The sequence below is a fragment of the Podarcis filfolensis genome (genome assembly GCF_964270895.1).
Source record: "Podarcis filfolensis genome assembly, chromosome: 2".
NCBI lineage: Eukaryota > Metazoa > Chordata > Lepidosauria > Squamata > Lacertidae > Podarcis > Podarcis filfolensis.
Window position 1 is genome coordinate 11,149,069 of NC_139605.1, and position 12,743 is coordinate 11,161,811.

Sequence of the window (12,743 nt, forward strand, 5' to 3'; positions counted from 1 at the left end):
CCGGAACGAATTAAGTACTTAACCCGAGGTACCACTGTAAAGCAATTTTGCTTGACTGGCTGGCTCCTTATTGCGCTCCAGGATGGATAACCATTTCCAGCCTGAGGGCCACATTCCTTTATGGTCAGCTTTCCAAGGGCCACATGGCAGTAGTGACCAGTGGGTGGAGCAACGGATGCAATTTTTAGAAATTTTGAAGCCTGGCACTCAGTTAAGAATTCATTGAACAATTAACTTACAGTACAGTGGTTTACATGGCTAGTCAGAAGTTTATTGATGTTTAATGGGGCTTACTCCATTTGTGTGCTGCTGCTGCTGCTGCTGCTGCTGCTGCTGCTGCTGCTGCTGCTGCTGCTGCTGCTGCTGTAACCCACCTGAGACCAGTTGAAGTTCAATGCCCTAGGCCATCAGAGTATTTCGATGTCTCAGACCAAAGATAGGCAACCTGTGGCCCTCCAGATATTGCCTGCCCCTAAATGCCCCTCAGTGCCTCAACTTCCATCATCCCTGACTGCTGGCCATGCTGGTGGGTGGGAGTTGGAATCTAAAACTGTCTGCAATCAGGGAGTGGATCATACTCAAAGATACAGATTTGCTAGACCTAGAGGGTTTCGATAACCGATTCTGCTGGCATGCATATTTAGTTTACAATAAGGTAAAGGCGCACAGGGTTTTTAAAAATCATATAATCAGGAAATCTCTTTATAAGATCTGGGAGAAATACAAGATGTTGTTGGAACCTAAAGCCCCCTGGTGGACCTCTCCAATAGAAGCCACGGCTGTAAAAAGGAAAGATGCAAAAGGTGACTGGGCAACGTATAGAATGGTATTAGAAGAAAAAAACAATAAGCTAAATTTGAATAAATTTGAAGAAATTAGAGGGTATGTGACAGATTGGCTACAATGAGAGATTGAGTATCGACAAACGAAAAGGATTAGAAAAAGAAACTTCAAGATTAGAAAAAGAATTCAAACCAAAAGAAAACACATCTCAAAGATGTACAACCTCCTCCTGGATTGGGAGGTTAAAGAGGAGGGGGTGAAAAGTGCAATAATACGTTGGGCCCAAGACCTTGGTTACAATATCTATCAGGTTTACAGTGTGTTATATATTGTTTGATTATATCCTTTCCAACTTGTGTTAACATGTTCTAAAATTTAGCAGAATAACATTCCCCCTTTTAAACTTGCACAGCCAGACTGCTGCATTTTGGATCCTATTCAACTCAGTACATAACATGGGTGCTAAGAATTGTTAGGAGACCCTCGTTCCCCTCAGAGAGCTACAATTCCCTGAGTTCCCTGGGAAGAGGGATTGATTGTTAAACCACTCCTAAAATTGTCCGGCAAAACCCCTGTTCTCTTCATGGAGCTGCAATTCCCAGATTGGTTTAGCAGTCGATCCCTCTTCCCAGGGATCTCTGAGAACTGTCAAATTAGAGAAGCTCTGCCATTTTAGGAAGGACTCCAGGACTGCCCCAGTTGCAAACCATTAAGCCTCGGAATTCTTTTTTCTATTCACCGTAGATGCTTTGTGATACAGGTTATTAATGATTTTTTTTAAGTGAAGCTTTCAACAGACTTTGATTTCATGACAATGGGTATACAGTGGTACCTCAGCTTAAGTACTTAATTCGTTCCGGAGGTCCGTTCTTAACCTGAAACTGTTCTTAACCTGAAGCACCACTTTAGCTAATGGGGCCTTCTGCTGTCGCCACGCTGCCAAAGCACAATTTCTGTTCTCATCCTGAAGCAAAGTTCTTAACCTGAAGCACTATTTCTGGGTTAGCGGAGTCTGTAACCTGAAGCGTATGTAACCTGAAGCATATGTAACCTGAGGTACCACTGTACTTGGAAACACGGCTATAGAGAAAGGTGACCAGTTTACCTTCAAAGCTATGATATTAGCGGGAAAGGCAACGATAGCTTTAGGTTGGAAAGACAGAGAAAAATGGAAAGTAGAGGCATGGAATAGTTATTTGTTTGAACTTGTTCAGTCAGACATTGTCGCAGTCATGTCACAGGAAACAACGTGGAAGGTCAAGTCCACCACAATAAGGAACAGATGGAACCCCTATCTTCAATGGATAAAAACTACTGGAACAAATGACATTCGGTGGAAACTAAAGACACTATGCCCATGGCTGAGGATAATTGTGCAGGAAATTTAAAATTTGGAAGGAGATAATATAATGTATGTAAAAATCCCAAACTCGAATAAAACTGTTCCAAAAAAAGGGGGGGGGAATAAAAATAAATGCTTTGTGATACATCCCTCTGCTCAACTGCTTCATGAAGTTCAATAACAAAGGCACTTGTCTGCAATGCTATCTGCACAGCTTTTGATGTATCAACATCTTCTTCTTGCCCCTGCAACAGTTCCAGCTTTCCCTCAAAGCACAATGATATAGCGGGTCTCTTCCAAAGCTCATCCTGTTTATCTAAGTCTTTCGTTTATCTTAGACTAAACTGCACTGCAAGAAACCCAACAGCATCCCAAGCTGAAGCGGAGATGGCAGGATATCCCTTAGCTGGAGAATCCCCTGCAAAAGTCTCCAAGAAAGGACTGGAGCTTCTATCCACAAGCTCAGATAAAAGAAAATAAATACTTCTTCATGCAGGGCATAGTTAAATTGTGGAACTCACTCCCGCAGGAGGCGATGATAAACTTGGATGTCTTTAAAAGAGGACTGAGCAAATTCATGAAGAGTAAGGCTATCAATGGTTATCAGCCATGATGGCTATCCTCAGCCTCTGTTGTTGGAGGCAGGGATCCTTCTGAATCCTGTGGATCACGGGGGGGGGGGGGGAGAATACTCTTGTGCTTAGGTCTTGCTGGAGAGTTTTCCAGAGCCACCTGTTTGCCCATTGTGAGAACAGGATGCTAGACTAGATGGGACATTGAACTGTTAACGGAGAAATCTGAGGGCTCCCTTAGACAAAATTGTTGTTGTTGTTGTTATTTTTGTTATTATTATTATTACTCCGCCCTCCCCAGCCAAGACCGGGCTCAGGACGGCTAACAACCAATAATAAAAACAAGTTGATTAAAATACAGTTTAAAAGATTAAGATACAAGATTAAAACATTAGGATGCAGTCTCTTTATAGGAGGAGAAAGGAAAAAGAAAGGGGGGGAGAGAATCAAACTGATTCTAAGCCAAAGGCCAGGCGGAACAACTCTGTCTTACAGGCCCTGCGGAAAGAAATCAGATCCCTCAGGGCCCTGGTCTCATGAGGCAGAGCGTTCCACCAGGTCGGAGCCAGTGTTGAGAAGGCCCTGGCTCTGGTTGAGGCTAATCTAACTTCCTTAGGGCCTGGGACCTCTAGGGTGTTGCTATATATGGACCTTAAGGTCCTCCGTGGGGCATACCGGGAGAGGCGGTCCTGTAGGTATGAGGGTCCTAGGCTGTGAAGGGCTTTAAAGGTCAAAACCAGCACCTTAAATCTGACCCTGTATTCCATTGGGAGCCAATGCAGCTGGAAAAGCACTGGGTGAATATGCTCCCATGGCAGAGACCCTGTAGGGAGCCTCGCTGCAGCGTTCTGCACCCGCTGGAGTTTCTGGGACAGCTTCAAGGGCAGCCAAAAAACAAGAACACCAGCCAGGAATACCAGAGCAAAACAGCAGCCAGTAGGCTTGCTTTTTATTGAAGACTGTCACCACAGGACTCCCACCTGCCACAAGGTGGAACAAGATGGAAGCCCCGAACAAAAGAGCACCCAAACTTTTATTAGCTGCTAATCCCCATGTTACATCCCCCACAAACTACATCACTCATACATCACGGTTACATCATGAAAGGGGAGGTCTGGTGGCAGTAATCTGAGCATCCTGGACCCTGCCCCAAGGTTCCCCTTGCCCTCCACCAAGCGCCCATCAAGTGTAACAAAAGAGATACAGTCATACCTTGGGTTACAGTAGCTTCAAGTTAAGTATTTTCGGGTTGCGCTCCGCAGTGACCCGAAAGTAAGGAGCATGTTACTTCCGGGTTTCGCCGCTCGTGCATGCGCAGACGGTCAAAATGACGTCACGTGCATACACGGAAGTGGCGAAACTCAACACGTGCAGACATTCAGTCACGTGTTATGTTTACTTCAGGATGCGAACGGGGCTCCAGAACGGATCCCGTTCGTATCCAGAGGTACCACTGTATTTACATTTCCCTGTTTCCCATTCAAGTTGATCACACCCTTTTGTCTTCATCTGGGTTTGTTATTTCTGGAATGGCTCAGAAATATATTCAGAGTCGAGAGTGGATTTCATGCTCTTTATTCAGCTCATAGTGGTGAGGAGGAATGGAGGTTCCCCCAGAATGTCTGCCTTATATACATTATTTACATAATGGGCAATGCGTGATTGGCTAATTTCTGGGATTCACCTGTAGGCCAATCAGGTTGCGGATTCACTTCCACCTGGAGCTGGATTGGGTGGCTCCTGTGGACCAATCAGACTGCTGCATTCTGGAGCCTATTGTTCTAGGACCAGTCAGGCTGCTGCATTTTGGATTCTATTCAACTTAGTACATAACAACCCATAATACACTTCCTAGGATTTGGGGGGGCGGGGGCGGGGAAGCTGTGACTGTGATGTGATACTGCTTTAAATGTACTGTGCAGATGGGGCCTAACCCAGCATTCGCAAGCTACGAACTTGGCTTTTGAATACCAAGACAAGCCCTTCTTAGAATTGTAGCTCTGGGAGAGGAATAGTGGCACCCTTAAAAAACAACAGTTCCCAGAATTCTTAGGGCTGCTTAAAGTGACACTGCTTTACAAGTGGTACTTCTAGTTGTGGACTCGATCCGTTCCAGGGTGCCATTTGCACCCTGAAAAGTCCTCAACTAGAGTGCTGCTTCTGCGCACGTGCGCGGCACAAAAGAGCGCTTCTGCGCATGCATAAAGTGTGCAGATCGCTTCTGCGCATGCGTAAAGCGTGCAGATTCCTTCTGCGCATGCGCACGCAGCGAACCCGGTGCTGCGTTCATAACCCAAAAAGATGCAACATGAAGCGGACGCAACACGAGGCATTGACTGTATGGGTGTAGTGCATTTCCATCCAAGGCCCATCCTAGACCTCACTCTATTCTCTCTCTAGACAAGTTCAGGGAAAAAGCCTAGGCCGGCAAAAGCCACATACAGAGGATGGGAGGCACGGGGAGAGGTGTGGTCTGGGGAGACTGAATGGCGTGGACCAGACAGAGAGGATTGGAGGGCTACATTTGAGCCCTAATGTTCTCCCTCACTTATCTAGCTCAGTACTGTCTCCCACAAACTCTCTGGGGTTTCCAGGCATATTAGGAGAAATCCCCCCACCAACTGCACTAGAGGGCTGAAATTCAAACTCTGTCCTCTTGCATCGAAACCAAATTGCTTCAGCTTTTGTGCAACGTTTGCCCATAACGGGAAGAGTTTTCTTGCCTGGCAGTGAGGTGCAGTCGTGTTGGCCTCCCTGTCTTCTCAGCACAGGGTCGCAGTGAGTCCTCTAATGCCTTAGTCCACAGTGCCATGTTCTTTTGGGTGCAGTGCCCCCTCCAGGGTTGTCCTCTCCCCCCCTCCCATATTCTCCCCACCCTGTTTGCATGTTGACGAGAGTTCCCTGGGTAACAGGAAACCTTTCTCCTCCCATGCATTGTGTGGGGCAGGAAACCTTTGACAATGGAGTACAGAGACGGCAGGATGTCCCTCGTTCTTTAAGCAGGGCGGGGGTGGGGGGTGACAGGGAGAAATCCGTTGCACAGCCGTGCAGCCCATCTGCAGATATGGGGGGCTCCGTGGGTGGGAGGCACCCAAGGGACACCTCTTGATCCGGTTCTGTCCAACAATCTTGGCTTCGCTTTTTGACACCCTTCCCCGGACGCCTGGGTTCTGCCTTCTGAGCTCACTTCTGGACGGATAGGAAGGGAAGTTGCGGGGGGGGGGGTCCTGTAGGGTGGTCTTCAAACAGGATGGATCGCTTGCTGCTGCTGGCCTTGATTCCACTCGCTCGAGGTGAGTATTAAGTTAGCCAACCTGTGGCAGGTGGAAGGGGTTCAGTCCTTCATCCTCGCTGGATTTCAGCCGGGGAAGGTTACCAACTTCTCAGCCCATCTATGCAACTGTGCCTTTGCCAGCAATTTGATCTGACCACAGCAATGCTCAGTGTTTGCCTTGGTACAGAGAGTGATGCTATCAGCTGCTGAATTGCTCCAGATCCAACTGCCGTGAGAGACGCACAGCTGCAGAGAAGGGCTGAAATGTTGGCAACCGGAAGCACCATTTATCTATACATTTTTGTATGCAGTTGATGTGGCTTTTTGGGGCAGTGTGTGGCTTATTTGTGTACGCATAACTGTTTCCATTTGCATGTTTGTACGTGTGGTCACACTGCACACATATATGTGCAAAACCACACTTAGGTTTGCTCATTGGATGTTGTTGTTTAGTTGTGTCCGACTCTTCGTGACCCCCTGGACCAGAGCACGCCAGGCACTCCTGTCTTCCACTGCCTCCCGCAGTTTGGTCAAACTCATGCTGGTAGCTTCAAGAACACTGTCCAACCATCTCGTCCTCTGTCATCTCCTTCTCCTAGTGCCCTCAATCTTTCCCAACATCAGGGTCTTTTCCAGGGAGTCTTCTCTTCTCATGAGGTGGCCAAATCATTGGAGCCTCAGCTTCAGGATCTGTCCTTCCAGTTAGCACTCAGGGCTGATTTCCTTCAGAATGGATCGGTTTGATCTTCTTGCAGTCCATGGGACTCTCAAGAGTCTCCTCCAGCACCATAATTCAAAAGCATCAATGCTTCAGTGATCAGCCTTCTTTATGGTCCAGCTTTCACTTCCATACATCACTACTGCTCATTGGATAGGTATACGTAAATCAAACTGAGAGGGGGACTTGTAGCCCCTTGGATATTATGGACTGCAATTCGCCATCATCTCTGACCACTGGCCATGCTGGCTGAGGCTGATGAGAGCTGGAGTCCAGCAACATGCTCTGGAATAACACAGGTTCTCCCTCCCTGATGTAAAAAAAGCATGAATTGAGGAACTGGAATTGTGGCAAAGGAGCTGTGAATCAGGTTACTGTGTGTAACCAGTGACAGCTCCTGCTGTTTCATATCCTTTGAGCTACTAACAGTTGAACCCTGGGCCATCTACCCTCAAGCCATGTGCTCTATCCCACAGCCGTGCTCTCTCCCTTTGTGTGAGTTTTCACGCAAAGCAGCAAAATAAGCGGTTAGCCCAAGGGTAGGCAAACTAAGGACCAGGGGCTGGATCTGGCCCATTCGCCTTCTAAATCCGACCCGCGGACGGTCTGGGAATCGGCATGTTTTTACATGAGTAGAATGTGTCCTTTTATTTAAAATGCATCTCTGGGTTATTTGTGGGCCCTGCCTGGTGTTTTTACTTGAGTAGAATGTGTGCTTTTATTTAAAATGCATCTCTGGGTTATTTGTGGGGCATAGGAATTCGTCCATTATTATTATTTTTCAAAATATAGTCCGGCCCCCCACAAGGTCGGAGGAACAGTGGACCGGCCTGGGCCCTGGCTTAGCCTGTTTCCAGGCTGCACTGCTTTAAACTACAGGTAGAGGCAACTGATGTAACTATATGTTGCTCCGTACCAATAAAACTAAATAAAAATCCCCGGATGTAGAAATCTAGCATCTCAGGGAGAAAGACTGTGCTTGAAACTGTCCCCCTGGCAGGCTAGTTTTCTAAGTGCAGGACTATTTTAAAAATTCTGGAAGACTATTTGATCATGCTGAGCCTAAAATGGCACAGGCCAGAAACAGATTCACCAACAACTCTGTTGTTTATGTGAATTAATCCCATGGACTTGAACCATCTTGTTGTTCTGCTTTCTCTCCTGGCCAGGTCTGTCTTGCAACCAGGTTCCCTGCAAGAATGGAGGCATCTGTGTGAGTCACACCAATGGGACTTTCTCCTGCCTGTAAGTTTTCAGGATTCACAATAAGGAAATAAATAATGTGTCTGGGATAAAGGGGCAAGGAGTTGAAATTATCCCAAGAGAGAGTACATTTTCCAGGACGATGTTCCCTTCCTTAGAATCGAACTATGCAGAGGATGACTCAGCCTTCGTTACTCTTTTATCCCCCTTCCACCTGTCCTTCCTTTAATTAGCCCAGGGTGATGTAATACAGCATTTCCTAAGCCACCTCCTTTTGCCATCACGACAGCCCTGCGATGCAGACTAGGCTGAGAAGCAGCCGGTGGCATTTTGCTAGGTACTCGAAAGACTCCGAGCCCAGAACACTGCCTAGAGTTTGCATAGGGCGGTTTATAGACACTGAATGCAAATTTAGGCTGGATTTTGGAGCAGGCAGGAAGGAGTAAATGAAAGCTGGCTCTTACTGCCAAACTCTGAGCTGTGTGGGTGCCAACAAGATATGCTGGGCTCAGAAGCCTGGACTGTACCCCTGGCTTCATTTGATTTCATTTGATGTCACTGCGACATCAGGTGATTGACAGGCGGGCGGCAGGCAGGAGGGCAGGGCTGCACTGGTTTTCGGGCTTCCCCAGTAGTGGAGTTCCTGTCGGTTACCAGGAACGAGAGGGGCAAGGCAGTACTGAGGTCAGCGCAGTATAAACCGGCGGAGCTAATCTGGCACTCTTGATAATGCATTTGCACCGCACCGACTTTTCTTTTTCTCTCCTAATAATTTACAACAACTCCACTGCCAGGAGCTCAGGGAACCGGCCTTGCCCTGCCCGGTCGACTGCTTCTAGTGGGAGTCCCTACCAGTCTGTCAAACCTGCCCCATAGGGAGTGGGGGAGATATGGATGCTGCCCAGTGGACAGATCCAATTCTCCGCCCCCCCCCCAACACACATCTAGTGCAAACAACCCAGGACTCAGCCCCCACCACAGAGGCTACCCCCCAACAATGCCCCCCACCCGGAGATAGTAATTGGATTCAGTGTCGTCCAGTGAGCTCCGAGCAGGTAATCTGCACAGGCTCAGAGTCACTCAAGGTTTCATGTTCCTTCCTGCCCCTCTGCCGGGGACTGAGCCCTGATATTGAAAGCAAGCCCTGAACCGACATTAAGCATATTATGACCTCCAAGGTCCCTTTTTTTAATACAGTGGTACCTCGGGTTACAGATGCTTCAGGTTACATACGCTTCAGGTTACAGACTCCGCTAACCCAGAAATATTACCTCAGGTTAAGAACTTTGCTTCAGGATGAGAACAGAAATTGTGTGGCGGTGGCGCAGTGGCAGCGGGAGCCCCATTAGCTAAAGTGGTACCTCAGGTTAAGAACAGTTTCAGGTTAAGAACGGTTCTCCAGAACGAATTAAGTTCTTAACCTGAGGTACCACTGTATGTGGCTGCATCAACACCATACATTTAAAGCAGTCATGGGTTCCCTCAAGGAATGCTGGGAACTGTAGTTTGTTAAACACACCGAAACGTTGGGCAAAGATATTCCTGCATCGCCGGGGGTTGGACTCGATGATACTCGTGGTCCCTTCCAGCTCTAAAGTTCTGTGATTTTTATCAAGAGGCCACCTTTTCCCCTAAGAGAATAATAGAAACACGGAATTTGTCGAGCTTCAAGGGGCCCTGAGAGTCATCTAGTTCAACTTCCTGCAGCGCAGGGATCTCAACTGAAGCATCCATGACAGATGGCCACCCAAACTCAGCTTTGAAACATCCAGTGAAGCAGAGTCCAGCAATTTTCCACCAGTTCTTCCTGATGTTTAGTCGGAATCTCCTTTCTTGGAGCTTGAATCCATTGGTTCAAGTCCTACCCTCCTGAGCAGGAGAAATCAAGCTTCCTTGTGACAGGCCTTTAGATATTTAAAGATGCCTATCCTGTTTCTTCTCAGGGCTCAGCTTTTGCTGTGCCTAGAAAACTCAGCTCCAAGCAGTTTTCCTTTTGCTTTCTCTTCCCAGAGCTACAGTTCCCAGAGTGGTTGGTTGGTTATTGATTGATTGATTGATTGATTGAATGGTTTTCACATATTACATTACAAATGTACCAAAGCCAACACCATTTCCTCCCCATCCCCCCCATACATTTACATTTATATTGCCTCAGTCCATCATATTATTCTTTTCTCCCTCCTCCCGCTTCCCTCCACCCCCACTCGATTTCCTCCACATTATACAATTTACAATAATCTTTGCATTCTACAGTCTTCTCAAATCATCTATATATTCTTATTATCTTTCCTTACTAATTTTCCTTCCATCCAGAGTGGTTTAACGGTCATCTCCTCTGGGAATTGAAGGGAATAGTCGTCTCCTAACAACCCTCAGCACCCAAAACAAATGACTGGCAACTATATAGCTCGGACTCAGGCTACACTAGAGCTTTTTGTGCTTTGGGGAAGTTTATCCTTTCTCTAACTTTTCTTCTTCTTCTTCTTGCCTTGTCAGGTGCCTCGCCGGCTACGTGGGAGAGACATGCCAATTTGTGGACCCCTGCACACCTGGGCGCTGCCAAAACAGGGGCACCTGCTCCCTCACGGCCCTTCTTCCCCCAAACGCCCCTGCATACACGTGCCTGTGCCCTCCGGGTTTCACTGGGGAGGAATGCCAGGGAGTGGTTGGAGACCCCTGCTTCCCTTCCCCCTGCCAACATGGGGGGACGTGCCACTGGCTCTCCGGGAAAGAGTATCGATGCCAGTGCTTGCCAGGGTGGACAGGTATGGCAAAGGAAGACACACACACACTTGTGGCTTCTGTTTGGGAAATCAACTCAGGGTAGGCCCACTGCAATCAACAGATGCAATTAGCTAAGGTCCATTAATTCCAATGCTCTTGAGTAGAATTTAACTTGGTGCAACTCACAGTCCAGTAGGCGCTATAAGGGCAAATGTATCAATTTTGGTTTCTCTCATTTTATCATTTCTCCAGTCTTAAATTCAGCTACCCACAATTCCACATCAGCTTGCGATTCTTTCTTTCTTTTTAAGTTCCTCCTAAAAGTTCATTAGTATTTTAAGCGCTAATTTCTCTTAGCTTACGCATTTTTGTACCCAATTTCCCCCCAAAATACCGTCAAACCTCTGCTCCCGAACACGGAAAACCCAGAAGTAACTGCTCCAGTTTTCAAATGATTTTCAGAAGCCAAACAGCTTCCAGGGAGTTTTTTTTCTTTTTTCTCCATTGACTTTGCCGATCATCCTCTGATTCTCGGTTGTCAAACAGATTCGACAACCGAGGTTTGACTGTACGTAATTTTGCAAGGTGGTTCTGCCTTTTCGCAGGTTGTTTTCACTAATAGATGCATGTTGAAGTACATGCATTCTTGTACTTTGACCCAACTGTATATGCATCCTTGTACACGCTACTAGGATGGAGAATGGCATTGTAAAATGTAGGCAAGTGGGAATTTCAAAGGATGGCCATATCATGTTGGGAATGTATTGTCACAGTGTTTGAAGGGATTTTTCCCAGCCCTCCCTGGAGATGCTAGGGATTAAACCTGAGACAAAGCATTAAGATGTGGCTCTTCCTCCAGAAGAAAAGGACGGAAGGATGGACGGACATAATTATGTAGCATAGGACTATCATAATAACATGGTTAATGATAGCATGAAGAGAGACTCCATATTCAGAGTTAGTCTATCATGGAACGCCAGTTGCTGCATGGGCCAGGGAGGACTATTGCCCTGCTTCTGAGAGTTAGCAAAGTCACTTAAATAAGACAGACGGAGTCCAGAGAGAAAAGAAACCCTAAAAGAAACAGTGTATAATCTGAGGAGAAAGGAACCAAGAGGTTTTGTTATCTTTAATTCAGGCTTTGCACATCACAGGGAGACATTCAACCAAACATACAGAGGAAAACTCCTATAGAACTACACAGCCAATCAAAGCACACCTTACTTCAGGGAAGGTCATGCCACTTTGCCTGGCAGCTAAGCAGCACCTTCACCCTATGCCTACATGGGCACTGGCTGGGGGTGGGAGTGGGGCGTGCCAACCTTCTCCACTCAGCGCAGCAGCTTGGGGGTTGCCACTTCCTTCCACTCTTAGCCTGTTGAATGTAACAAAGGACAGAGTTAACCCTTTAGCTGCTCAAGGCATGATCTCTGCTGCGGCACTTCCAACGCCGTGCTTCCTTTGAAAGCCATCTGGGCGACTACTGTCGGAAACAGGATGCTGAATTGCATTGACCTTTAACCTTACATTCTTGTGAGAGCCAGAGGGGTGGAAAAAGCTGGGAAACAAGGTTGGCTTAGGCGTTTGGCTTTGCTTCCAGGGAAGAACTGCCAGCTGATGGACTTCTGCCCAGCGAATCCCTGCGCCAACGGCGGGACTTGTGTCATCACCTACCCGGTCATCGTTTGCCAGTGCCGGCCAGGCTTCGAAGGGCACACCTGCCAGCATGATGTCAACGAGTGCTTCGGGGACCCTCACCCCTGCCTCAACGGAGGCAGCTGTATTAATAACATTGGCTCGTTCCGCTGCGTTTGCCCACCCAGTTCTACGGGTCCGCTCTGCCAGTACCGTCTGGGACCCTGTTCCCCGGAGATCTGCCTCCATGGTAGCACCTGCCACCCTGTTGATGAAAGATACCATGGCTGCCTGTGTCCCCCAGGTAGGAAACAGGCAAGGTTGATAAACCCAACCCATGGATTCTGCCTGGATTTGGAGTAGAAGGATCTCTAAATTTCAGTGCTCATTTGTCCAAGCTTTGATTCAATTCTCCAAGTCTTTGCAGCAATTTGGGAGTGTTTTGTTTTTTTAAGAAATGCCCGTGGAAATTCATTATTGTGAATTGTACTC

At 47.4% G+C, this 12,743-nt stretch overlaps 1 protein-coding gene across 4 annotated transcripts in view; it reads left to right on the top strand.

The window, feature by feature from the left end:
- NOTCH4 (notch receptor 4) overlaps positions 1-12,743 on the top strand; it is a 110,127-nt gene that overhangs the window by 63,103 nt on the left and 34,281 nt on the right. For 2 of the 4 annotated variants that reach the window (XM_083600299.1, XM_083600298.1), the window contains exons 3-5: positions 7,859-7,934; positions 10,389-10,657; positions 12,217-12,555. In XM_083600299.1, coding sequence (XP_083456425.1) covers positions 7,859-7,934; positions 10,389-10,657; positions 12,217-12,555 — 684 coding nt within the window. Of the gene's footprint in view, positions 1-5,652; positions 5,991-7,535; positions 7,569-7,858; positions 7,935-10,388; positions 10,658-12,216; positions 12,556-12,743 lie in introns of those variants that run through there. The other 2 variants (XM_083600300.1, XM_083600301.1) reach the window with 2 other exon arrangements.